The sequence below is a fragment of the Halichoerus grypus genome, chromosome 14 (genome assembly GCF_964656455.1).
Source record: "Halichoerus grypus chromosome 14, mHalGry1.hap1.1, whole genome shotgun sequence".
Taxonomy (NCBI): Eukaryota; Metazoa; Chordata; class Mammalia; order Carnivora; family Phocidae; genus Halichoerus; species Halichoerus grypus.
Genome location: NC_135725.1, coordinates 75,562,256 through 75,590,086, shown reverse-complemented (window position 1 = coordinate 75,590,086; position 27,831 = coordinate 75,562,256). Strand labels below are relative to the sequence as shown.

At 45.2% G+C, this 27,831-nt stretch overlaps 1 protein-coding gene across 7 annotated transcripts in view; it reads left to right on the top strand.

Moving 5' to 3' along the window:
• Window positions 1–27,831, top strand: part of TNC (tenascin C) — a 92,102-nt gene that overhangs the window by 46,072 nt on the left and 18,199 nt on the right. Inside the window, exons 11-20 of one of the 7 annotated variants that reach the window (XM_036123663.2) lie at window positions 5,453–5,725; window positions 6,293–6,565; window positions 7,165–7,437; window positions 9,844–10,116; window positions 12,469–12,741; window positions 13,911–14,183; window positions 16,635–16,910; window positions 20,194–20,466; window positions 22,004–22,276; window positions 27,689–27,811. In XM_036123663.2, the coding sequence (XP_035979556.2) occupies window positions 5,453–5,725; window positions 6,293–6,565; window positions 7,165–7,437; window positions 9,844–10,116; window positions 12,469–12,741; window positions 13,911–14,183; window positions 16,635–16,910; window positions 20,194–20,466; window positions 22,004–22,276; window positions 27,689–27,811 (2,583 nt within the window). The remainder of the gene's footprint in view (window positions 1–5,452; window positions 5,726–6,292; window positions 6,566–7,164; window positions 7,438–9,843; window positions 10,117–12,468; window positions 12,742–13,910; window positions 14,184–16,634; window positions 16,911–20,193; window positions 20,467–22,003; window positions 22,277–27,688; window positions 27,812–27,831) is intronic. The other 6 variants (XM_036123670.2, XM_036123672.2, XM_036123674.2 and 3 more) reach the window with 6 other exon arrangements.

Genomic DNA, 27,831 nt, shown 5'->3' with positions numbered 1-27,831 from the left:
AGGGCGATTTCTGAGCATCAGGAAAGGCTTACAATGGGCAGAAGCTTTTGCACAAACACATAAAGGCAAACAGGACTGTGTTGTGGATTATGGAAATAAGTACAAGTATAGGCACTTGGCCTTGTACATATGGAAAGAAAAAAGAAACAGATCACATGGGAGCTCTTGGGCAAGTGTACCATGTGGTTTTGAGTCCTGAGATGTCAAACCAAAGGGCCTGAGGTTTGAGATGTTCAAACCTCAGAAGAAAGGGACTCCCCGTTCTGCATCACTAGATTCTTTTTTTTTATCATTTCTTTTTTTTAAAGATTTATTTATTTATTTGAGAGAGAGAGTATAAGCAGGAGGGGTAGAGGGAGACAGAGAGGGAGAGAGAATCTCAAGCAGACTCCATGCTGAGCACAGAGCCTGAAGCGGGGCTGGATCCCACAATCTTGAGATCATGACCTGAGCTAAAACCAAGAGTTGGACGCTCAGTCGACAGTGCTACCCAGGTGGCCCCATCACTAGATTCTTAATGGCAGAAGTCTGCAAAGTGCTGCTCATTATCCGTGGGTCTTATGGAGAAGATGTGGAATTGGCTGCCCCCAAAGCACTTTTTCCCCAGGGAATTCCAGAGCTCTAGCCATGGAATTGAGCCAACGGGTAAACTTTTTCCTTGATGCAGAATCAAATTAAAAGTATGCGTAAGCCAGCTGCCCATCACACCTGAAATAAAATCCAAAGACCCTACCACAGCCTACATGGCCCTACAGAATCTGACCCTTCCAATCTCTCTGACCTCACTCCCACCATTCGTCCCCTTGTTCATTTCACCCAGGTCACTCTGGCCTTCCTGCTATTCCTTGAGTATGCCAAGCCTGCTCCTACCTCAGGGCATTTGCACATGCTATTCCTGCTATCTAAATACCACTTCTCTCCCAGTTATTCATTGGCATCTCCCTCATTTTATTCTGCTCGAGTGATTTCTCAGTAGACTTCTCTGGCCACCAGTCTGAAATGGTGTTTCCATCCCGATTTACCCCTTCATGCTGCTGCAGAGTTCCTCATGACACTTATCTGGCCTGATATTATTCAGTAGTTGGTTTATTTACCTATGACCTGCCTCCTACTACTGATCAGAATACAAAGACTCTGTCTCCTTTATCCAGTGCTGCATCATCCCCAGTGCCTTAGACACAGCCAAGCACAAGATATGTGCTTCATGAGGATTTGGGAACCCCAGCTACTCCAGAGTGGTATTGTTTCCATTGAATCTCATGGTCTTTTCCTTCTACTTCTGCATTAACAGCCCAAATTCTCTCTGTTTAGGATTAAGGGAAGGGAAGTTACTCTGTTGTCTTAAGTTAAGCTTACTCTAGATAGAAAAGGAAGGAAGGAAAGGAGGGAAGGAGAAAGGAAAGGGGGGATAAAGAGAGGGAGAGAGGGAGGGAGAAGGAAAGCGAGAGAAAGGTAGAATCCCATTAAAGTTGAGGAAAATTAGTGTGTGCCAGGCATCTCCCCTATGCCCCACCCCCTGCATTTATATTTTGATAAACTCAATGAAACCCTGCTTAAAGTGGAGGCCATGAATTTGCTGTGAGCAGTAGGGACATAAAGCAGAGAGAATATGTAAAACACAAGGCCAATAAAGCATCTTTCCATACCAGCGTAAGACTCAACAGTGATACCCCAGTAATTCTCATGAGTTTGGGAAGCAGAAAGGTGTAATTTTGCTAATAGTCACAGCTGCAAGTAATAGGGAACATTCTGCTGTGATGCCATTTTGATTTATTCATGGAGCAAACCGAATTTATTCAAATATTTAACCATCCAACAAATATTTATTACTTAACTGCTGTGGGCCAGGCAATGCTTGTGTCTGTATAGAACAGGAAGGCACACAATGATGCACATTGCAATGAGAAAGAGAGAACCAAAACCAAAATTATAAGAATATAACTAGTCTGTTTTAGAGGGAAGTTTGGGAAGCTATGAGAGCAGAAACAAGGACCCATTCCAGACCTGAGCAAAGGGAAAGAAGGATATCAGAGAAGGCTTTTTGGAAGACATGACACTTGGCTGAGTCCTCAAAGAGGAAAAGAAGAAAGGAAGTACAGAGGGGGTAATGACATTTCCAGCAGGAGGAACAGCATGTGAGAAGCTCCCAGGCATGAGCAACTTCATATTAGTGAAACACAAGCTGTCCAGTCCTGCTCTGTGATGGAGTGGGAGAACAGCAAGGTATGGGGTTGGAGACATCACCAGAGGGCAGTGAATATCGTGCTAAGGGGCTTGGACTCCATTCTTGACAGTGATAAAGAGTCATTGAAAAGTTTTAAGGCAGGCAAGGCTTTTAATTTTAATTATCTTGACTTTACAAGATGAGATCAAAGCAATTAAATCTACCCTGTAGGGTCCTCAGGCTTGAATTTGGCCATCCACCTGCTGTCAGAGAATCACTCTCTCCCATCAGTGAACACTGAAAGTGAATTCCTAATCAGCTAGCATTTGGTAATTACCATCTACAAGATGGTGGAAGATTTAAAGTTGGCATATCTGAAAGTTTAAAGTTGGCACAGCCAGAAATTCCTCCAGGCCAGCTGGTCAACCCCCCATGAGCATAGAAATGGGATTTCAAAATTCTGATTTCCCAGGCCCACTGACATTGTTCAGAGGGTAGATGCCAGTGCACAGCTGTAAGAAAAAGACAACAGCCTTTTCATAAAGAAATGCCAAGAAATGCAGCGTGGAACTATACAGCGGAAACACTGGGCTTCTGGACAGTAAGGCTACCAGTGTGTCATTTGCTGTTGAAATGTAGACTCTGCATTTGTGTGAAACTTCTTAGTCCCCACCTCTGCTATTGTCCACTGTATTTTTATTCATATCATTCCCTCTAATTTCATAATTATCTCTTTCCCTTCAATTCATCTATCAATTCCATTCATTTAAGTTACACCTTTTACTTATCTGACTAGCATTTGTTTAGTGAAAGGATGGGGTGGAGGGGGCACCAACAGCACCCATGACAGAAACAGTCACAGCAGGGCTCCCTCAAGATAAACTGATACTCTTTCTTGACCTGCTTATCAAAAAAAAAAAATAGAAGAATAGTCAAAGGTTTTGGTAGAAATATCACCCTGATTATTACTGTTTATGAGCAACATGACGTTATGTGAAAATCACTCTGTGAAAAGAACGGAAGAAGCAGGGCACGAGGGGTGTGTCATATCAGTGTCAGCGGCATATAAAAAAAAAAAGCCGATCCAAAGAGAAAAGATGGTTCTCCTCAGGAAGACGTAGTTCCCACTGCGCATCCCCTTCTGTTCTCTCTCCGTCCATCTTTACTGCAAGAGCTTTCAGAAACCATCCATAACCCACTCCTCCCTGCCCCAGGTAGGTAACTCTCCTCACCTCTCCTGCAACAATGGTTCTTGACATTGTTTTCATGGGGGAAAAAAAAGGCTTTATGTCTGAATTAGAGAGACAGCTTAAAAAGCAGTTAGCTGAGAGGGAAAGACAAGGACTTAATTCACATAAAGAGGAAAATTGTCAATGCCATCCAAGTTCCTGACAAGCAGTTTTGACAGCAGGAGGAGAAAAAAAGAGGAAAGTGGGATGAGTCATAGGGGGCATTTGTGGATAATAGGATTAATTTCCCTAACCTTAAAGAGTTGCTTAGATTGGTTTTTGTCCTATATCTCTTCATGCATGAGGACTACTAGAATATTTGAAAAGGACACACTCCTGATTTTAGTTGTGCTTAAATCCTAAGGTCAAGGACGACGACTGTTATATCTGGAGCGCTGCTCTTGGCCTCACAAGGGCCAGTGGGTTTAAGGATGGCTGACTCTCCCTTTCTTTCCCCCAAATGAGATGTATTGGGTCCTCTCTTTCTCATCACAGTCACATTTATGTGGTTAAGAACTGCTTCGGGTGAGCTTCAGGGCATGAATTTGGGTTCTATGAGGAGCCCGTAGAATGTAGTTCAAGATGAGGTATGGCCGACATTTTCTGTCAAGGGCCAGACAGTAAATATTTTAGACTTTTCAGGCCATAAGCTTTCTGTCACAAGTATTCAAGGGTGCCTTTAGCATAAAAGCAGCCATCAACAACACATGAATGAACAAGCATGGCTGTGTTCCAATAAAACTTTATTTACACACCAAAATTTGGATTTCATTTGTATTTTCATATATCATGAAACATTCTTCTTTTTGGATTTTTGCCCCAACCATTAAAAAATATAAAAACTGTTGTTAGCAGTTCATTACCAAAATAGGGAGCAGGCCAGATTTGACCCTCAGATCGTAGTTTGCAGACTCCTGTTCCGTGTCAAACAAGATTGGCAGGACTGCAAACTTTGTCAATATGAAACATTAAGGAAGAACTTTTCCCAGAACTTGGAAAACTCTGAATTAAATAGATTCTTGGAAAGAAACATTTTTCCCTCAGAAAGGATATCTTCAATCCAATCAAGCTAGGATTTTCAGGTTAGGAGCGTGCTTTAATGCGCACATGGGGCTCTTTTGAAAGTAGTAGCCAATGGGAGGCATAAAGAGAGGAACATTTGTTCTTTTAAATGAGCTCGAGGCAGTTCTTGCTCTGTTTACAGGATCCATTTCCAGAGAAAAATCCTTTCTTCCTAGGTCACGCAAAGCCCACTTAAGCTGAGCCCTGGGCAAATTATCACCTGGAAGGCATATTCAGACAGGTGTGTTGTTGCCGTACTTTGTGTGTTCAGGAGATGAATGAAGATGGCACCTTTGGTTTTAATTGAGCTTGATAAGCTCTGTTTGTCCCAGGCCTCAGTCTGTCTCTCCAGTAAGGGACGGTTTTGCAAAGACTCCTCCCCTTCCTCAGTACAGCCTTACTTGGACTGTGTTAATTTATCCCTGATCTTCCTGAAGTGGTTTTATGTAAACTGACTTGAGCCCCGGCAACTGACAAAAATTTCAGCATAGAGACCATAAAACAAACCTCCCAGACGAGATGGAGATTGAGGAAGCACGAAAAGGAAGGGAATTAAGAGGAGCCAATTTTCTCAAAATACAGAAGGCTGAGCAGCTCAGACCAAAAATCCTGAGAATAGCTGGAGGCCGTTCCTTATGATGTCATCCTTATGATGAGAGACACTTTCCAAAATGGAAACCGAAGCCTAGAGCACTACTAACATGGATGTGTAGAGTTTTCTAGATCCACAGGACACTGGTCGGTAGGAAAATACCATTTCCAAAAGACACACCCAAAGAGGCAACAGGGCAAAATAAGTATTATATGGAGTTTTCTGTTGATGTTTTGATGTTGACAGCAGCGCTAGGGGATGCAGTGAGAGAAGCATGGCGCTCAGCCCTGCCCCGGCCCCCACCACAGGCCTTTCAGCACTGGTAACGGGTTTGCCATTTCTGGGTTCCCAGAAGGAAAGGGGTTTGAGGAACAGTTTAACTGACCCATCTCTGTCATTATTCAGGCCATGCCCCTGAACTGGAAAACCTCACCGTGACCGAGGTTGGCTGGGATGGCCTCAAACTCAACTGGACCGCAGCTGACCAGGCCTATGAGCACTTTGTCATTCAGGTGCAGGAGACCAACAGGATGGAGGCAGCTCAGAACCTCACGGTTCCCGGCAGCCTGCGGGCTGTGGACGTCCCAGGCCTCAAGGCGGCCACCCCTTATAGAGTCACCATCTACGGGGTGATCCGGGGCTATAGGACACCGGTGCTCTCTGCCGAGGCCTCCACAGGTATCTGTCTCTCACCCTTCCGTTTCTAGCTTCTGTTGTCCCTAACAGGAAACTACCCACGGATCATCAGACACAACTCACTTTTGAATGGACTTCTTCTGCCCCAAGTTACAGCGCTGTGGTGTCTAATAAAGGGGAGCCATCAGGCTATACGACTCCAGGGGCACCTTTGACACCGCACCCCTGTGAACAACACCCTTTGGGGCTGTGCAGAGCCTTGCCTGGGGACTCTCCACACAGCCCCAGTGGCAGGGCTCTTTAGCTTCGCAGACTCCCTCCTGGTAAGGGATGTGAAGGCGGTATATTTAAAAGGAAAAGAAAAATCAGAAAATTAATCTCCCTGCCCACTGAAGGTTGGGGCAATTCTTGAATAAAATAAGATGACAAATATTTTTCTATACCTCATGCTCTTTGCTCTATTTCTCGAATTCAGGAAGCTGCATGATGCATGTTTATCTAAAGACAGTCCTGTATTTTTAAGTAATCTAAAGCCTACTCTGGTGTCCAAAATTCCCTGAATCTCGCTGTGTGATTTGATCATTAAACTCGTTCTTTGTCCTTCTCCAGGGGAAACTCCCAGTTTGGGAGAGGTCACGGTGTCCGAGGTGGGCTGGGATGCCCTCAAACTCAACTGGACTGCTCCGGAAGGAGCCTATGAACAGTTTTTCATTCAGGTGCAGGAGACTGACGCGGAAGAGGCAGCCCAGAACCTCACAGTCCCGGGAGGACTGAGGTCCGTGGACCTGCCTGGCCTCAAAGCAGCCACTCATTATAGCGTCACCATCCGTGGGGTCACTCAGGACTTCAGCACGACTCCTCTCTCTGTTGAAGTCTTGACAGGTATTCCAGACTAGCTCATTACTCTGCTTCCTCCCTGTGTCTCTGCTTGGGACGGATCAAACTCTTCCTGCTCTAAGCTGGGCTCAGCCCCAGCTCCACTGGGGAACACCGGTGAATCATCCCTGCTTCCCTCCAAATGTCATATCCCTTATTTGGCCAAGTCCTAGTCTAGCATGGTAGCCAATTCCATGGAAAATTCCACCTACTCTTCCCTTACAAAAGTGAGAGGTGACTTTTCTTTCAAAGCAAGTTTCAGTCATAATAGGCGAGGAGTTGGAAAGCACAGTTTGCAAGTGGAAAAAAAGTGGTCTGAGCTCATTTTAAGAACACACCAAGATTCCCCAAAGCCCCATTTATATGTTAAGAATGGAAGTTATGAACAATTCCTAGAACTATCTTTCATTCCCAGAGACTGAAGAGAAAAACCCTGGCTTTAGTGCCAACAGTCAGAGTGTGCTCGACACCTGCTATGGATCACGCATCTGGAATCAACACTAACCAGACAACTCGTCCCAGCCTCAGCCAAAGTGTCATCTTACCTGAACCCCGGCATGCAATTACCTTTTTTAGTAACTCAGCAACTCTGTGTCCTCATGCAGAGGAGGTTCCAGATCTGGGAAACCTCACAGTGACCGCGGTCCACTGGGACGGCCTCAGTCTGGACTGGACCGCCCCCGATGGGATCTATGAGCAGTTTATCATTGAGATCCAGGAGGCTGACCAGGCCAAGGAAGCTCACAGTCTCACGGTTCCTGGCAGCCTGCGCTCTGTGGACATCCCGGGCCTCAGGGCCGGAACTCCTTACACGGCCACCCTGCACGGCCAGGTCAGAGGCCGCAGCACTCCACCCCTTGTTGTGGAGGCCGTCACAGGTATAGGACCCTCCTCCCACACCAGGGACGTGACTGAGCCAACCTCTCTTTGGAATCGAGAACATTCCCCATGCGTCAGAGTTTTATCTCAATATTCCTGACAGGCAGTGTGAAAGCAAGTTTGAACTCAGGGAGGTCTGGGTTGGAATTTCACTTTCCTGGCTGGATGTTCTTGGGTCTGTCGTTTGACATTTCTGAGCCTTCTTTTCTCACCTTCAATTAGGAGATAATACCCCACCTCAGAACATTGTCCTGAGCAGTGAATGAAACCATGACCAAAAGTGCTTAGCAAAGCTCCCATCCTGTGGTAAATACTGAACAGCAAATAGGTAAATATATCAGGTAGCAACATATCCTAATGAAAATAGCAGAAACAGTAGGGCTGTGGCACAAGAATAAGGTCAGAACTTTCTAGAGAAATCTTATCACGAGTGGCCTCAGAGTCACTGACTGCCGTCCAACTTGTAGTACATCACTATGGAATAAGCTTTGAAGTGATCTGGCCATCTTCGGCCGAAACTGTCCAAGTCTCTCTCCCCTTAACAGATACTCAGGGCGGCAAGCACATTTCCAAGAAAGAACAGCCACATTTGACTTCAATGTTTTTCATTCAGTTTGGAGAGGAAAAACAATTTATCTCAATTTGTCCCCTGGAAATAATGCTGTTCCATCTGTTATAGGAAATGCTATGCTGTTTGTGAGGTGTTTAGAAACAGCCTTAAAAAGGGCAAATGGGCCAAATTTTTGGTAGGGTTTTTATGCTGGGCCCTCAGTCCATGCCCTTCTCTATACATCCTGTGTCTTGATAATACCACCCAAATAACCTAATTCAAATAAATTGTTGCTTTTGCTCGCATATACCAAGTAAATTTGGTCCTTGCTAGAAACTACACACAATTCCAAAAATGAGAAAAGTGATGTCACAATCCACCAAAGCAAAAGGGGCTTTTGAGGCCCATGTGATCTGGATGCGGGATGCTATCGGTCTCTACCTATAGGATGTAAACTTTTGTTTTGAGCAACAGAACTCCTTTTGCCCCACTCCATGACAGGTAAATGGACAGCTCTTCTTGGTGAGCTAGGGAGGCAGAGGGGACTTACTGCACTGATATCCCCAAAAGCACCAAAGTCATGTGGTACAGCTTGAATCAGCTCCTCCAACAGGCTGAGTTTGCTCAGACTCTCACAGTACACTGAGTCCTGAAATACTTGAGAATAAGTACCTCGGGCGCACTTTTTTTGTGGCTGAAGTCCCTATAGATACTTCCTTTTCTAACTTCGAATCCATGGCCCCTTCAGCCTGTTAAAAGAGAAAAGTCTGAGATTGCATTTAATCCTGAGAGGTGTTCCACTAAGCAGTGGGTTTTCAGAATCCAGACTTCCTAAATCAGCAAAAAGAACTATGTTAAATTTCCTTCCTACGTGGTAGAAAGATAAATAGTGGGCCCTGCTCTGCACCATTTACCGAGCAAAACATAATCACTTTTAATTAAAAGTGGGCACTCATCTTGTACAAATGGCTTTGCTTCATGGTACAGACATTCTTCATCCAGGCACAGAGTACTCGCAGAAGGTGGGAGGGAAAGAACCGAGCCAAGAATCCGGCACAGAACATTTGATCCCTGAAAGCAGAGTAAAGTCCAGAGATAAAACAGCAGACTTGTCCAGACTGAGACAGCGTACACTTTATAAAGCCAGTCCGATAGTAGGTGGCCAGCAATAAGACAGTCCCTCCAACGTGAAGTCATGAAAGAGGCAGATAATTGTCTCCAATATGGCTGAGAAGTGCCAAGGGGAAGCATCTAAACAATGATGTATTTGTTGGGCTGCCACTTACTGGGCACTCACTGTGGGTCAGGTATGATGCTCCAGGGTTTATAAATGGTATTTAGCCATCACCTGGTCCAATGATAGGGCACCTATATAGGTGAGGAGAGTGAGACTCAGGAACAAGCTGGGTGATAGGTTCAAGACTACCCGGGTGATAAATATTGTTGGAATTCCAACCAAAGCCCAGCTGCCTGCAAAGCCTGCACTTTTAACCGTCCCTACCCCCCTTACCCTGACCCACAATCCCACTTTTCCAGCTGCCCTTTAGGTTCTGGCCATGCATGCCCAGAGACCTCCCAGGTGGGCTATTCAGTGGTCTGCCAGATAGCATTGCCATCTCAAGGATGAACCATGCGGATCTTCCCCTTTCTGACCATTTTCAACTCCTGAAGAGAGTTGTGGCCAGGTCACAGCCTTTCAAGCTGGAAATAAATGCCCAGAGACCAAGAAGGACCACACATGCCCACAAAAATTCTCACGCCTCTTTCTGTCTTCCCTAGAGCTGGGCTGTGGGACGTTTGGTTTCCTCCTTTTGTGGTTTGCGGAACTGACAAATACCTCTCTGTCCTTCTTCAGAGGAGCTCCCCCAGCTGGGGGACTTAACCGTAACCGAGGCTGGCTGGAATGGCCTTAAACTCAACTGGACCACAACTGACCAGGCCTATGAGCACTTTGTCATTCAGGTGCAGGAAGCCAACTGGGTAGAGGCAGCTCAGAACCTCACGGTTCCCGGCAGCCTTCGGGCTATGGATGTCCCGGGCCTCAAGGCTGCCACCCCTTATAGAGTCACCATCTACGGGGTGATCCGGGGCTATAGGACACCGGTGCTCTCTGCCGAGGCCTCCACAGGTACCTTCCTCCCCACTGCCGATGCCCCTCCCCAAGCCGCCCTGCTTCCTCTCCAAGAGACTGTGCAGAAAGTCAGCTTTTCTCTATGTCTGAGTCCTTCCCTTCTGTTGCTTAGTGGCTGGCGTGCATGCTCAGAGACGTCCCTGTGAACTGTGCCTTGGTCTACAAGCCTCTGCCATTTCGAAAATGAATGATAGAGATGTTGCCTTTTCTGACCTCCAGCCTTCAGCCTCTCTCAGCCTTTACCTAGTCCTACCACCCCTCTCTTTCTGAATGATGGCTTTCTGTTCCGGGAGACAGCCGGATGGTTTTAATTCTCTTCTCCAGGGCTGGAATATAACTAAAAGCCGCCCCTTGCCGCGTGTGAGTTCTGGTTGAGCACAGATTATTTACTTTAGAGAGTCCTTTTGCTAGTTGGAAATGGTGCTTTACTATCCCAAATCCCTCAAGGGTATGTATGGGCACTGTGGTTCTTGCATTTAAAAGAAATGTTTTAATTTAAATGTTTCTTTAAAGTGCGCTGAGTATAATGAGAGAACTGAATTACCCTCCTCCGGGCAATTCTCTCAGATACTGAGTCATTGTTAGAACATCAAATTAGCAAATAGCTAGACCAAAAAGGAAAAAAAAAAAAAAAAATCGCGCAATTATGACTGGAGACAGTACCAAAGAAAAACCCATTCATTAGAAGTCCACACAGCAGCATTTGAAGTAAGGAATGTCCCAGGCTATGAATGTCAGATCTCTGATGCCCTTTTTGCTCTTTTAATCAAGAGGTGCTCCCTGGAGGTTGGCCTTGGCGTGGCACACTCCCAGCGCCGACCCAGGACCGTGCGTTAAACTGGACCTGTCCCTCCGCTCCAGCGGCAAGGCATTCAGAACCCCCGGGAGCCCGCTGCAGTGAGCAGCCTTCCCCAGCGCTGTTTCCCATTTCTTCCCTTCCTACATGCCTCCACTGGGTGGACGCTCAGCAGAGCTGTCGTGTTTGGTTCTGCAGGGGCCTGCCCCACTTTTAGATGATTACTACAACTAAACTTCCATACAAACCCATACAACCTCCTTGATCCTAGCAAAAGCACAGCTCTGCATTTTAGCCTTGATCATTTCAATCATTCTGGCCAAGATAAACATAATACGGACAGCCACTGTATGAATGATCACCTTGAAATGCCCAGAAATTGCAACTGAGGTGCCCTGGATGGACCCAGGGCCCTTTGATCTGACATAGGGATCATAAATCATCCCTTCCCAGAAGGCAAGAGAAATCACCTGCCATTTCTGATCTTTCCTGCAGATCTTGTGGTTTGGGTGCCCTTAGTACTTGTGTGTGTGTGTGTGTGTGTGTGTGTGTGTGTGTGTGTGTGTGTTTCTTTTTAATGATAGCAACAGTCTTGTTTCTGATGAATTGGTAGGAGGGAGAAGGGTCGTAGTTCCATCTGATCTGTGTCTCACTACAATCTGATGGGATGGGAAGGCCTTCTCCTTCCCTGCTAGAGAAGCAATACTAGCTCTCCCCACGCTGCTTCTGCCTGCCTCCTGCCTGTTTTATTCCTGCTGCATGACAAAGTGCTTATGCACGGGTAGGACCGTCTCCCAGACAGAATGCTATTTCTTGGCCGAACAGGGTGACCTGAATGCCTTGCATTGACTCAGCTCTCCTGGTCGGCCATGCATAGTGGCTTTCTTGGCCCACGTAGAAGCAGTTAAGAGAGGACGAGCTATTCCAACAGAATATGGAAACAGCCGGCCCTTGTCAGGAGTATGAAGACAATACCAAGAACCACACTGATGAGTTGCCAGTTTCCTTTAAGTCACAGAGGCAGAAGCCTCGAGGTACCACCTTGGGAGGGTAATGGCAGAAGAGTTACTTAGTCCTCATTTAAATAGATGGGAGCTCCCTCGAAGCAAAGGATGACCCCAGGAGGGAGCCAACTTGGGGTCTCTTGAGTGCAATTCAAGAGACTGGGAGCTGCCAGCATGCCTATCTTTTGAGCAATAGCCAGCATCCCTGCGGTGGGGCTCCCTGGAGCATCTGAGCTTAGGCACCACAGTTCCTGCTGACATCATTTAGACGGCTTCTCACACGCAGGATCTCAGCCAGCCTGATCATGTAAGGCAGCTCCAGAGCAGGGAAATCCAACTGCGCAACCTTCCTCTTGGTCTTCTCCTGTTAACAAACCCCCTCATTCTTTCCCATCGGCACCGCTGGGTAACACCTACTGCATTTCACCATAACACTGAACCGGCAGATCCTTCTACCTAGCCGTGGTTCTATTAACAACCTCAGTCTTAAAACACAAGCCAAATCATTAACCCCCGATTTTTTTTCTTCTCTCCTACCCCCTTTTTCAGCCACAGGACCTGAAATTGGAAACTTAACTGTTTCTGACATAACTCCTGAGAGCTTCAATCTCTCCTGGACAGCCACCGATGGGGCCTTCGAGACCTTTACCATTGAAATTGTTGATTCCAATAGGTTCTTGGAGACGATGGAATATAATATCTCTGGTGCTGAACGAACTGCCCACATCTCAGGGCTACACCCTAATAATCATTTTGTTATCTACCTCTCGGGACTCGCTCCCAGCATCCGGACCCAAGTCATCAGTGCCACGGCCACCACAGGTACATCTGCTTTCTCCCATGTCTGACACCCTCTCTCCAGGTCTCCAGAATCTTCTTTGCAAGGCGAAGCCGCTCCTTCTCGCCCACTGAGGCACAAACCATAACGCATTGAACTCCTCCAGGATGCAAGGCTGGAGCACTGCTTAACATAACTCTCTTCCAACAGCAGCCCAAATGGTGGATTTCCATGAAGCCCCTTGCCTGATCTATTACTGACCAGGACATGTGCAGCCTTAAACGTAGTCTGGTCCAGATTGCCATATGGAATCTGGAGAAAAAAATTCTGCCCTTCCGTATCTAAAAAGCCAGAGTTGTCCTTGATTTGGAAAGATGTCTGCATCAGTCAAAGAGGTCTTAAAAATTATATTTTGTGTTACCCTAGTATCTGTGGCCTCTAAATACCCAAGGATCCCAGTGATTTAATGAAATTGTGTTGGTGCTTTTTTTTTTTCCAACTGCGAAAATGTTAAAAAAAAAAAAAAGCAGATTACTAATCGGATGGGTGCACGAGGAAGTGGTACCATTCGGAACGCCCGGATCCCATCACGACCTCTGGGAGCAAAGACCTGAGCATGCTGTCTTGCCTCCAGAGAGTGAATGGTTGATTTCAAAAAGAGAAGTAGTCATGTTTAAATAAGGAACTTGGTCAACCAAAGCCTAAGCTGCTCTTACTTAAATTTGTAGTGTCTGTGGTATACATACTACACGAGATGCTCTCTGGCATGCAGCAAAAGAGAATTCTCTATCTGAATTTAGAAAGGAGAAGCTTATCCATTCAAAATAGCATTCTTAGCACATTTTGGACAGTGAATCAGTGAATCCAAGAAAAGAGTTCACATCATAGCATCAAAATCATCTATCACTTAAGCCACCCATGGCTGAGGGAGGGTCTGTCCTCGTTCTACGTGAGGCTACAAATTGTCAGCCGGGTGATGGAGCGGTTGTCCCCGCCAGATTCAGTACACCGAGACCTAGGGAAGAAAACCAGCAACCCCATCCATTCGTTTCTCATGGTCCAAACTGGGCTTCAACACAGGACCAGTGCCTTTATCAAAGGATGAAGTCTAAAACTTTATGGATTTAGTCTTACGTGTTTTGATTTTTGACTCTGTAACCGTGTTTTAAACTGACGCGCTTTCATTATTATTTGTTTTTTCTGCTTGCTTTAGTAGCCGAACCTCTCCTTAGCCACCTCACTATCTCAAATGTGACCTGGGCCAGTGTGTCCCTCTCGTGGAAAGCCCAGGAGGCTACCTTTGATAGCTTTCTTATAGAAGTTAGGAGTTCTGAGCCCCGCCAGGACTCGGTGGTGCAGTCTGTGCCCGCAGCATCTCGCAGCTCTGTCATCACCAACCTCAAAGCTTCTTCTAATTACACTGCCCACCTTCACGGGCTGATGGGCGGGCACCGTGTTCAGACTCTGATGGCCCAGGCAACCACAGGTATTTCCCACGACGGCTTCTTCTCTCTCCATTAAACTTTCTCTGAGGATCATTCCAAAAAAAGAAAAAAAGAAAAATCACTCACTACTCATTTTTCATCCTCCTAGTTCCTCCAGATCGTTCTCAAATTTGATACAGCCACCCAAATCAGAGCCTTAAAACAAAAAAAAAAAGCTCTCACCCCAAATTAAGGAACTTCAATGTCAACCTCTTTTTCCTAAATAGGCACTCACATCAGGAGTTGCTGTGTGTTTGTATAGAGTTAACCTGACTTGCTTTGGTTGAATTTCTAAATCATCCTTCCATCTGATCTTGAATAATTGTTTCCAGTTCCACCCATTGTCATCTGCCTGTGGTCTAATCAAAGTTTGCCTATGTCATATTCAAAGAGGTGCGTGCATGCCAGTTTTGGTCCCCTGATCAGAATGTTCTACATCCTCTTTCTCTCCCTCAAGATTCTAAACAGCAGTGCCAGTAGCATGCAGAGAAAAAACCCTAACACACGTGAGAGGACCCGGTGGTCTCATCATGTTCTTGAGACTTCTATTTGCTTGCCTTCCCTACAAACAGACTGTTCTCTTTTGACATTTACCCTATGAAGTATGCTTTGTCATCTACTGACACCTATCACGAAATGTCAGTCTTCTTTCATCTGTCATCTTGTCCAAATCTTGGTGCATGTGGTGAACGTTCAGAGCATTAAATTTCTGAAAAGATCTGTGTTTCCTGGAAGTAGACAGCATGTCCAGGAATTGTTTTGAAGGGTCAGAACTGGGGAGGGAAAGATGTCCCAGCTTGCATGGAACACTGCTCCTACCTTCCCTCTCTGTCTCTCTGAGGTTCTTCTTGCTCCTCACTTTTCAGCTTGGCTGCAGCCTTTGGGAGACAGCTGGAGATCAAGCTGGCCATGAGAATCCAGGTCTTACTCTGCATGGTGAATGTGTTCCCACTGCCAGTCTCTGTCCGGGGGCATGAGAAGAGTCCTAACATGCATCCTTACTTGGAGAGATTGCTCCCACAGCAAAATACAGGGAAAGAGCAAACAGAGGCCTATTTGGAGGGTTCTACCTTCCGTGTGGTTGAAGTAATTTGCCAACGTTGTGGCTAAAAATTATAGCATCATTAGCTTCTCAAATGAGTTGCTAAGGAGGAGATCCCGGGCTGTCCCTTACAGCTATATTCTGCTTCTGAGCCAGATCCTTGTTGCCCTTGGAGACTTTGTGGCATCGAGTTATACTGTGCAATTGTCCAGTTAAAGTTTCTCCAGGTGAGCCCCTTCTTTCCTCCTAACCCTGGAGCTCCAGGCACACAACTCCCAAGTCCCTGGAGGAAATAGTCTGCTTCTCTTCCTAACCCTAAAGGCTGGCCCTGGTACCTCAAGCCTCCAGGACTGCTGCCTCTTTCTAAAATACAGTTGGAATTGAACTTATTTTAGTGGTAGTATTACTTGATAAGTGTGCATTGAGGAGGTCAGACCATCTACATTCCAGCTGAAACTAGCGGTGCAGGCCCCCTACATTAAAAATGAGTTCCCTTCATCACTGATCTCCTAGTCCCTAAGGGAGAAGAGAAACTTAACCTCCAGGGGAGCCAGCTATCTTTGCAAATTATCCAGTAAGTGAATTTTCTAGGCAGAAAATGCAACACCTAGCTAAATTTTCTTTTAACTTCTGCATACACCAGGAATGATTTCATGAAAGCCATTTTACCTTTGCTGTATTTAGGGTAGGATGCAGATTTCCCTATGGTGTATAGGAAACCTTTAGATTTCTAAATACTATGGAGAATTTCTCTTGTATGGATATTAGCCTTTAATTTGTACAATCCAAACAGATCAAAAGAAGACTAAATAAGGAAACTTCAAAGTAGCATTTTCTAAGCTGTGCTCAGTGGAGCACCAGCTCCTTGAGATGTTCAAAGAATATTTCTCAGAACACGGTATCCATTGATCAGAAAGTTTGTGAAATTCTGGCTACACAAAATTAAGTAGGTTTCTTTAAAGAACCAGCATTTCAGAGGCTATAAAATGCTAACATGCTTTGTAAATCTCCAGGGTGAGATAGAATATCCATAAATACTTCACTATAAAGCTGTTTTTCTTAGAACATCTTACGGAGCTAATGGCCCACTGCAAACCTTAGAAATGCACCCTTAATATTCTATGTTACTCCTATCTACCATTTTAATGGCTTGTTCACTTGTCTTCATACATGGCCAGCAAATGGTCATGTCTGTCCTTGTAAAGAATGCACATCCATGCCTGCAGAGAAAGCAATGTATCCTCTAGCATTATAGTCAAGCAGCTGTAGCCACAGCCTGATACACTACGTTTCTGCAAATATTTGGAGGGATTGGCACTTTCATGTCCTATGGCTACATTCTGGGAAAATCCACTGCTTCCTCTAATCATGTCTCTCTCTTTCTCTTTCGCCCACGTCCCTTTCCCTTCAGAGCCAGAGCCACAGTTGGGCACGCTAATCCTTAGCAATGTTACTCCTGACAGCTTCAACGTGTCCTGGACCGCTCAAGCCGGGCCTTTTGCAAAGATTGTTGTCAATGTTAGCGATTCTCACTCGCTGTATGAGCCCCAGCAATTCACAGTCTCAGGAGACACACAGCACGCTCACGTCACGGGCTTGGTGGAGAACACTGGCTATGACGTTAGTGTGGCAGGGACCACCTCGGCTGGGGACCCCACCAGGCCCCTCACTGCCTTTGTCATGACAGGTACTCATTTAGAGGTTCTTGCTTGTCTGTTTAGAATTCTGAGATGGGGAGCAGGGGAAAGGTGACAGACATTCTAAAGGGAAATTCAACCCCAAATACAGTCTTCACCCCAGATGTAAATGTCTAAGTGAAGAGAGAGCAGATCCTATGGCAAAGATGGGTATTTCACAGCCCTTTGTGGGAAATGGAGACCGTGTATTCGACAGCTGCATGAAATTTCCAGGGATTTCCCTGCCTAGCTTTATGGGCTGATCCATATTTTAGCGATTCTGGCTGAAGAGTGAGTTCTAAGTAACAGCCAAGAGCAGGAATTTTGTCCATAAATCATGCTATGTAAGGCAGTTTATAAACTACCTGCCCCAGAAATGCAGTAATTTATCTTTTTCTTTAAAAAAAAAAAAAAAACTTTGTCTTAAATCAACATCTACAACAGATTACTGAAGGTTTGACCTAGGATAGCAAATAAATCCAAACTTAATTAAAGTTTACCCATTTATTGAATGTGACCTCTAACCTCTCTTTGAATTATGTAAGAATTGCATAAAGATGTGGCCTTCCATTCTCTTGCCTGAGATTATCCCAAATCAATGGCAAAGACTGCAAATGGTGTCGATTTACCAAATCTCTAGCCTGACAAACCTCAGGAAATATTTAGAAGTCTCTTGCCTTCCACTAATGATAATTTTCAGGAGACTGACTTTGCCTGCTGATTCTCACATTAAACCAGGCCTCTCCCAGCATCTAAACTGCTGCCAGTAAGATATGTTAATACGTTCAATTAAATATTTAATTGGAGGCAGCCGTGATGACCTCGAAGCGTGAGGGTTTTGATATCAGGCCTGAGTGGTTTCTGATCTTCTCCCACATCTTTTTAGCTGCATAACCTTAGCTGGTGTTTAACTGCTCTGAATTCCAATTTCCTTATGAATGAAGAAAGGACACCCACAGCTACTTGGGGCAGCCCTTGTCTCAGGAATTAAATGGATACAATGAACTTTAATGGCCTGGCATCCAGCAGGCATCTTACAGATGCTGGGTTCTTTCCATTTCCTAGCAATAGGAGGGGAGCTGTGTTCTGAAAAATAAGCCACAAGTCTAGACAGAAACTCAGCAACTATTGTTATGGAACTATGACTTTCTTATGATTTTTAAGAGAACACGTACATGTTTTAATGGGAGACCAGAAAGTGGTTTTATTTTCTGTCCCGTTGCCTACTGTGAATTCAGTCGCTCAGACAAGTCTTCAAATGCAGAACATGCTCATTTCTATGCGGGGTGGGGGAGGGAGCGGTGGGGACTTCCATTCTGTCCTGTCCCAAAGCCATGAGATGAGCAGGAGGGGAGGAATGGCTCCTGGTCAGTCAGGCCCTTACTTGTCGCCTTACCTCCAGCAGGACCTCCCACAGAACAGAGAGAAGAAAGGCAGGCTGGGAGTGCTGGTCTTGGGAATCCTAGGTCTGGTTACAGCATTGTCTCAGCTAATCCTTGAAGTGAAAAGACCCTGAGTTTTAAAAGAAGCATATTTTTTTAAAAAGGAAAAGAAAAAAAAAAAAAAAGCTGAACACGAATGACTATAAATAACAAGCCCTTGATTGACTAATTAGCCTGAACGCCCTCCTTTTCATTGGAATCCACCGCTTTGATGGGGTGGTGGTGCAAAAGGGCTAGCTCTCGAGAGAGGCGCCATTTATCTAAACAAAACTCAGCAACAGAACTTGAGACCCTTGTCTTGCAGACAGAGAAGCCTCTTTGCACAGGATATGCGATTTCATCTCTGCCTTTGATAGAGTTATGATTTGGGAGAGAGCCTTACATGGTAAAAAAAAAAAAAAAAAAAAAAAGCCTCAAAACAAACAGCAAGTGTGTTAAATAAGTACAGGTCCAAGCTACAACAAAATTTAAATCTCTGCTTCAGGAATAGGGCATTCATTCACTTGTTCATTCAATCACCAAAATCTTTTTTTTCAACATTTTTCTTTACATCCCGTGGATTAGGCTCCGGGTATTAGTGTAAGGTCATTTATCTCTTTGAACGTTTCTATTTAGAAGCAATGGAAAAGGCGCCTCTAAATGAGGTGGGGCTAAAGCAACCTTGGTCATGGAGTTCCCAGCCCCATGCCCCCTCCAATGAAAACCACATTCACCAATACCATGTTTTGTTTTGCTAGAGGCGCTGGGCCTTCTACACCAATCCTACTTACGCCTCCAGACTTGCCAGCCCTGATGGAGTCGACTAATTAGACATTGGCTCAGGGTGTGGAAAGAGCATTGAGCTTGGAATCAGATGGCCTGGGTGGGAGGCCAGCTTAGCCATCCAGTAGATGTGTGATCCTGGATAAGTTATTGACCTCCGTTTCCTTAGATGTCATGAGGGTGAGGGGACAGGTAACAATAGCTACTTCACAGTGTCATTTATATAGGAAAACGGATGTGAAGCCTAGTCAGTTGGGAAATAATGGCACTTAGAAACTTAAGTGATATAAGCTCAGTCCTTTTGGAAATCCCAGTGTGTGAAGACCCCTTGGCACCTAAGAAATAAGAGTGCCTGGGACACAGATGTTTGGTAAATGAATGAATAGATGACAACAGAACTTGCTAAAGATCCAGACATGTCTTCATCTCCTGACTTTATCCAGGAAAACAAACAGCCAAAGAATTAACAAATCCTAGTATTCCTTACTAGGCCACAACCATGATTTGTTAATTCTGACACATGAAAAAAATCTTACCCCCTCCCTCTAGTTCAGCTTATGAGGATATATGTCACTAATGGGCCTCATCAACTTGATTCAAAATGCGAACCAGAAGTGGGATAAACATATGAAGTATACCAAAAAGAAAGTATATATAAGTATATTTGGGAGGAAAAAAAGTTGATTTCCTTCAAGACCTTCAGAAGAAAGTGGGAGACAGAAAGGGATCCAAAACCAACATAAGCTATCCAATTTTATAGGGAAAAATTCATGGCCTTTGGAGTAAGACCCAGCTAAAAACCTTGCTCTGTCACATCCTAGCTCTGTACTTTGGCCAAACCAATCAACCTCTTTGAAACTCAGGGTGTTTTGCCAGCATAATGGGAGTAATGTCTATCGCATAGGCCTGTTGAGAGACTGACATGAGATATCATCTGGCGCCCAATAAGCTTTTACTAAATATTCATTTTCTCAGAATTTAACACATTTAGTGATTGATTGGGTATCTGTCGGTATTCGTGGAGACGTGTGCTATCTCAGCAGGGTCAGTGCTGCTAACCTGAGTTATTTTCACTCCTCCCTTCTTTCAGAGGCCCTGCCCCTTCTGGAAAACCTAACCATTTCCGACATTAATCCCTACGGGTTCACAGTTTCCTGGATGGCATCGAAGAATGCCTTTGACAGCTTCCTAGTAACGGTGGTGGATTCTGGGAAGCTGCTGGACCCCCAGGAATTCACACTTTCAGGAACCCAGAGGAAGCTGGAGCTTAGAGGCCTCATAACTGGCATTGGCTATGAGGTTATGGTCTCTGGCTTCACCCAAGGGCACCAAACCAAGCCCTTGAGGGCTGAGATTGTTACAGGTATTTGGATTCAAGTGAGCCATTTTCTCACCTCCTTGGTTCTCTTCCGTGTAATCCATCTACCACATCACCATGGTTTTAACATCCTTGTCCATTTTCTCTATGTAATCCATAGATGTGGCCTGCTCTTTTGTGTTTCCCCCCACACTCTCCCTTGTCTTGTGTCTCTACTGAGCACTCCTCTTCTCCCACCCCAGAAATGAGAAGGTCGAAATGTTTGCCACTTGGCATCCCAAATCTTTTAGACCATGTCTTGTCCATAGTTGTTGTGTGCTTACTCCACATCATTCTCTTCCGTGTACATCCTGGCTGGTCCTCAGCTATGTTTCAGCCTTCTCAAAAGAAATATACCAATGAGTATATTTCAGAAACTTATTTTTTACAATATTTGCCATCTCAACATCTCAACTGTGGATCTTGATAAACTTACCAGGTGGGCTCGTTATTGGAAACCCAACTGCAAACTTATTATGTTGGTCAACACTAATGTCATAGAGATTCTTTGACACAGACTAAATCCATAATTTTCTCAAGACTAATAATAATTCCTTCAGACATAGAGCATTAACAACTTTAACAGTTAAAAATCTGTGTTTCCCAAAGTCTTTCCAGATTTTACTGGTTCCATAGGATATTCAAAGGTCCTGCTTGGTGAAGAAGTTCCATGTTCAAATAAGTTTGGAAACATAGTTTAATAGGATCCTTGACAAAAGGCTTTACAGAATATCCCAATGTGCATGTGTCTCTCCTGAGAGGGACTTACCCAGGCAGTATTTCCCAAACTTATTTGACACCGGATACCTTTTAAGGAAGAAGAACAAACAGGAATAGTTTGCTCTGAGTACACTTTGGGAAACTCAGCTCTAAATTCACCTTGACAATGAGTTTTGTCTAGTGAAGGCAATCCAAGATCATATACCTTGAGTCCAAAGTATGGAGCATAAGAGGTTCCAAGCCTCAGTTCTACCCTCTGGACTCAACAAAGTCAAGAGTAGGAGCCTTCTTGAGTACAACAGTTCCAAGAAAAACGCAAGAACGTAACATTTGTAACATTTTAAAAGCCATTTTGCTCAGGATCAAGGGAAATATAATCAGCAGTATCATCATGGGCAACTCTACAGATCGTTAGTACTGGTTTATTTGTCTTTTCAAAAAGAAAAGAAAAAGGTCTCACAGAGGATGGGCACTCAGCCATTGGAAGACAGCAAATGTAAACAAGTTACTGGCTTTGAACTTGTTTAATAATGCATGGGAGGGGCCAAAGCGGAGTCCAGATGTGGACTTATAGAATTGCTTTTAGACAAAACTCACATATGCAAGCATCCACTTGGCTTGTAATTGGATGTGTGAATTCCATCTTTCCCTTCTCCTGGACCTACTTGTTTATGTTGAATGATTTTATTTTCGGGATCTCAGGACACTTCTGTCCTTGAGAGCCAGGGCCACTGCATACTGATAACCCCCCCTGCAGAAGAAGACTGCACGGGCTGGGAAATGATGTTCTCTCTCCTCCTCCCACCATGTTCTCCTCCTCTAGAAGCCGAGCCAGAGGTGGACAACCTTCTGGTTTCAGATGCCACCCCAGATGGTTTCCGTTTGTCCTGGACAGCTGATGAAGGGGTCTTCGACAATTTTGTTCTCAAAATCAGAGATACCAAAAAGCAGTCTGAGCCACTGGAAATAACCCTACTTGCCCCCGAACGAACCAGGGACATAACTGGTCTCAGAGAGGCCACTGAGTATGAAATTGAACTCTATGGAATAAGCAGTGGAAAGCGATCCCAACCAGTCCGAGCCCTAGCAACCACAGGTACCGTACATAAACAGGAGAGAACCAAGAAAAGTCGTTGACTCGGGGGTCTTCTTTCACAGGGCTGGGAAATTGCAAGAGCTTTGAATGCAGCCAAGCTCTTTCAATTATAGACAGTGTGAGTGTGGATAATTTGGCTGAGTCTTTATGCCAGAGGACCCTGATGCCATTTATTTAATGGAGTTGTGAGGATTGAATGAGATAATTCATGGCAAGCCCATAGCAGAGGATCTGGTGCATAGCAAGGGCTTTGGCAAATAAAAACTATTTAGAGTTGCATTATTTTCATTAATACATGATCATCATTACAGTTAGTGCAATTTTTAAATTCCAAAGACCCTTCTTTCGGCCTATTATCTTATCTTTTTTTTTTTTATGCAGAAGTACCTCTGGGCAAATGTTTGACCTTACAGTGTGCAGGGGATAATGGAGAAGTGGCACCTCCACCTAGAAAGATGAATATTTATCAGCTGCTATGTGTGAATAATCAGTACCACGCTCAGGAAGGATCGAAGGAGGGGGCTGGCAAGGTCAAGGGCTGCTCTTCGTAAAGCTCATGATTTTATACGATAGACATTCATAACAACTCTAAAAAGCACTGGAGGGGGAAGTGCAAACCCTTTTCCATATGAGTTGTTTCAAGGAGAAAAAAAAATTGATTGGTAATAGGACTCTTTAGAGGCAAATACCTCTAATAGGTGTGGTGAATTCCTTCCTGAAACTAAGGGACAAGGAGAAACACAGCATTCCCTAGAGACAGACTGCTTCAAAGAGAAATCAGAAGAAAGAATCAAAGGTACAGGGAGAGGTAAAAGGGATTAAGAAAGGGTGTAGCCCAGCCTCCGCTCCTGCAGGAAGAAGCTGAGGTCAGGTCCACAAAGATGTGAGTTGCCTCCTGTTGCACGGCCAGGTTTGGTATAGAACCCAAATGTGGTTATTTTAATACTTACTTTAATACTATTTTATTATTTTAATACTTATTTTAATGCTATTAAATGTAAGCAGGCTGGGTGACAGATAACCAGTGAATGTACATACTTGCCGTCTCTGACGGGCATAGAGCACGTTAGCCAAAACCTTCTCTTTGTGCAGAGATGGGTATATTATCATGTCAAGTTGCAGGACACTGAGCTCAGAGAAGCCACCTACAGAAACCGTAATCAGTATCTGTGGGCGTGGAGGAAACGCTGAAGTGCAGAGGGCAGTCCAGTCAGAGGAAAAACCCTGTTTCTTATTAACTTGGACACCCTACCCCTGGGATGCGGGTCCTTGTCTCCTCCTCCCTGTGGCTGCCCATAAAACAACTTCAGATCACAGACGGAGCCTGATTTTGACCTTGGTTTATAAACACTGCCTTTCAAAGTTTACTTCTGATCACTGATTTTGTTTTGCCAATCTTTTTTGCCAGAGGCCCTGCAGTTCTAAAGCAAAAAAACAATGAATAATCAAGAGCTTTTTTTTTTTTTTTGTAAAAACAGAAAGGAAGGAAGGAAGGAAGAAAGAAAAAGAAAAAGAGGAAAGAAAAGAAAGAAAGACCCTGCTCTTTCAGCCTTTTCTTTGATTTTTTGTTTTGGGGCTTTGTATTGCACAGCCAGAGAGAAGCAAGAGTGTGTGTGTGTGCGCGTGCGTGCGCGCAGGTGTGCCTGCACCCCTTGCTCCGGTACTTGGAGAGGACAGGACAGGTGACTCCATTAGACAGCATATGTCTAATTCCACCGTCACCTCGTCAGTCTTACAAAGTTTCCCTCTTGTTTTTCCAACCTTCCTCCTCTTTCCTTCCCTGCACAGTTGTAAACCCTTCTCTGAGATGTTCTGTTCCTCTTTATCCTCATAAAAGCTGCTGCAGGGTCTCCTTCACTCCCTGAGCACAGGCTGCCTGCCCTGAGGTGCCCCGGGCAGAGAGGCCAGTTAAGGGCAGTGCGCCTGGTTGGTCTGGGGCCTCTGGGTAGACCCCTGGGAGTCTACGAGCCTTGTTCTACCAGCTGAGCGGCCTTGGGCAATTCTCCTTTCCTCTCTGAGCCTCAGTCCCCTCATCTGGCAGGTAGAATTTAACTCAGAATTCAGCCACGAGGTTTAAATAAGATCATGAATGTCAAGTACTTTGTTTCCTTGCCCATTGTAACAATATTAATTGTTACTATGTTTGGGTGTAAATTTTATTTTTTAATGGGCCACTCGGTTCAAAATTCAAAAATTAAAAAAAGACATATAGCAAAGTCTCTATTCAACTCTCTCCCTGCTCCCTAGTTGCTCTGTATACAGGTAGTCAGTCAATATTACCAGTTTCTTGTCTGTACGAATAGACAAAATTAGACGTACATCTATACTCTTTTTAAATTTTTTTTGCGGGGAGCACTCTTCCACACTCTGGTATATGTGTGTTTCTTGCTTATTCGATCTGAGAGATAATCCCATATGCCTTATTTACTTCACCAGTCCCCTACTGATGGACACTTAGGTTGATCCCTGTTTTTGCAATGGCTCCTCTTCCCTTCTGTGGTCTGAGCCACTTCCCAATAGTCATGGTCCCTCTTTGGAAAGCCCAGAGTTGCCAGGAGCATCTTTTGCCTCTGGGGAGCTAAACGCCAATGTGCCTCTGTGCACCAAATGGAGGGGCCCCGGAATAGACAGAAAATAGTTAAAAATCCAACCACAGAGAATGATGACTTTGTCTTTCTCTTCTGGAGTTTATAGTGCTTAGTGAGGAGCCTGAAATGCTTCCTTAACCTGTCCCCGTCACCGCCCCCAGACGCACAGCCTCGGTACTCCCTTCCACCCCGGAGGCCAGTGGGGGTAGTCAGTGCCCCTTCTCCCAACTCCCATAAGGTGCCCCCCTCCCGTCCCACCGGTCCTTTCCCAGCCAGACAACCTCGCAACTCCCCTGCCCAGTTCCAGTTCAGAATGCACTTGAAACCACACACCACCGAGTTGCAATGGCACATTGTGTCCGGGGGCCTGACTCTGCAGGTCTGCAGAGACCTTGCTTGGCAGTCTTCCCTTCTATATGAACCAGGCCCTTTATGCTCGGTGCCTCTGGCTCCGACTCCCATGAGGTATAAAGACAGGAACCACCATTTATAAAGCATGCGCTCCATGCCACATGAGCAGGGCCGCTGACACCCTTTTATCTCCGTCAGTCACCATGACACAGCCAGATCAAGGGAGCGCCGCATTCAGCCCCATTTCACAGATGTGGAAACTGAGACCTAAGGGGGTAAGGTGTTTTTAGTTAGGAAGGCCAGAATGGAATCCAAACCCAGGTCAGTCTAACCCCAAAATCCTTGCTCTTAAACCATACTGGCTCCAGTAGCTGTCCCTGGAGCTTAATACGGGACCTGGGACATATGAAGTATTCAATAAAAACATGTTGAAGGGAGAATACATTTTTTAAAATGACTGTCCGTGGCCATATAATTAAAGCCATGGACATTGGCTCCAGATTTGGGGTGGCAACTTTTTATGCAAATTGCAGATCAAAGCCCTCTTCAACCTCCTTGGGAGTTTTTAGCAAATCCAAATGTTTCCCTAATGGAGTTTTTATTGAAAACCAAATGTCCACTTGGGAAAAGAGATAGAGGCATCGCCTTGCTTGTGTCTCTCAACTTTTCAATAGTATGATTTAGTTGCTGTGTGAGGCTCTATCTTCAGGTTCCCGTTGACCATCTCCTGTACTGTGGTGCTAGAGACTTATGGGCACTATATTTATGGCAGAAGGAGATATGCTAAAATAATAAATAGTCTTCCACATGGAGGAAGGCCTATCATCCAAAAATAGCACAGCACTGAGCCTGGACTCCCATCACTACTGGGCCATTCCGTCAGGTTATTATGCATAGCTTTTTCCCTGCTGCCATTCCGATCAAGCATGGCCCTCAGGTGCGCACGATGTATGACGCTACTAATTCTTACGGCTTCTAAGACGGGGCAGATAATATTGCCGTTTTGTAGATGAGAAAACCTGGCATCTAGAGAAAAAAGCTGTGGCCACAAAGATACATCTAAAATGTGCTGAGGTCTGCAGTCAGAGTGAAGGGCAGCGTGGACCAGGCTACCCACGGGAGAGCCACAGTGCCTGCATTTACACGCCTCACTGGGTTTTATTTTCAGCCAACCTTATCTAGCCCTTTCCCGGGAGTTACTGCAAAATCCAGGGTAGCCCATGGGAAAAAGAGTTCTATGGGGCAGGAAATAAAGAGAGAACAATCATGTTTACTGAATTCTTACTATCTGCCAGATTCTGTTAAGGGTTTTACACCCACTAGCTCTGCTAATCCTGAAAATATTCCTGTAGGTGGGCATCACTTTTCCCACTGGGGCTCACAGAAGTGAAGGGATCTTCCAGGCTCCAGAGCCCTTGTGGTTTCCAAAGCTTGGTTCTAAGGAGAGGGCAGAACCCCCGTCAGCCACAGAGTCTGACTACCAGGAGGAAAGGCTACAGGAGAAAGCCAAAAGAGGAGAGAAACAGAAATGGAGAGGGGGAAAAACATCTCCCCCCAAGTGGGCTGTGGGTTTTAAAACTTAATGATCAGCGTGGGTTGGAGAGGGAAAAGATGAGGAAATGAGCTCCCTGGAGACCTGAAAATTGTTTCCTGATCTCTCTGGTTAAACATGGTCAGCTGAAGAGGGCAAAGAGAGAAGCCAAAAAATACACAGAGAAAAGCCAACGGAACCTGGGTTTGGGGGGATGGTATTTATGTAGCAGGAACTGTCCCATGGGCATGGTTCTCCCCGCAGGTAGACCCAGTGCACAGGACGTGTTCACTTTTCTTGCTCTCCCGGCTCTGGACCTCCATCCAGTTCTGGGAATGGGTTCATCGAGGTCAGTTTCCATGTCAATGTTATTTCCAGGATCCCTCAGCTGGGCTGGCTCTGCTGCCCCGTCCTGGGCCCAGAAAGGTCACACCACAACCATATGCCTTGGAGAACCAAGCCTCAGTTTCCTCCTCTATAAAATGGCTACCACACTTTCTTCTCAGGGGTTTCTAAATGAGGATTAATCCTTATCAGTTACAAAGAACCGTACAATGGTCAAGTCTTGGTATCATTTAATAAAAGGAACTAGAAAGCAAAGGTTTGGAAAAAATGCTAAAACTGAAAAATTATAGGATGGCATATTCCAAGCTGTGAAACCACCAGCTTCACTTCCTCAGATATCAGCTGTGGTGTTAACATTCTACTTGAGTGAAACCTAATGGCAGCTCCATGGCCCTGGGCCCTGTACCTGAATGAGAGAACAATTGTCTCTATCAAGTCACAACTTGACCACAGATCACCACATTCCCCATCCTAAAGGCTCGGCTCAGACACGAACTCTAGAAGCTGAGTTTTCCTAGATAAGGAATCCAGGAAAAATCATTGATGAGCAAGATAGTTGACTATTTCTGGGTTTCTCCTGTGCTTTCTCCTTGACAGCCATGGGCTCTCCAAAGGAGATCAGTTTCTCAGACATCACTGAGGATTCGGCCACTGTCAGCTGGATGGCGCCCTCTGCCCAGGTGGAGAGCTTCCGGATTACCTACGTGCCCATTGCAGGAGGTAGGGCACTGGAAGGAGGG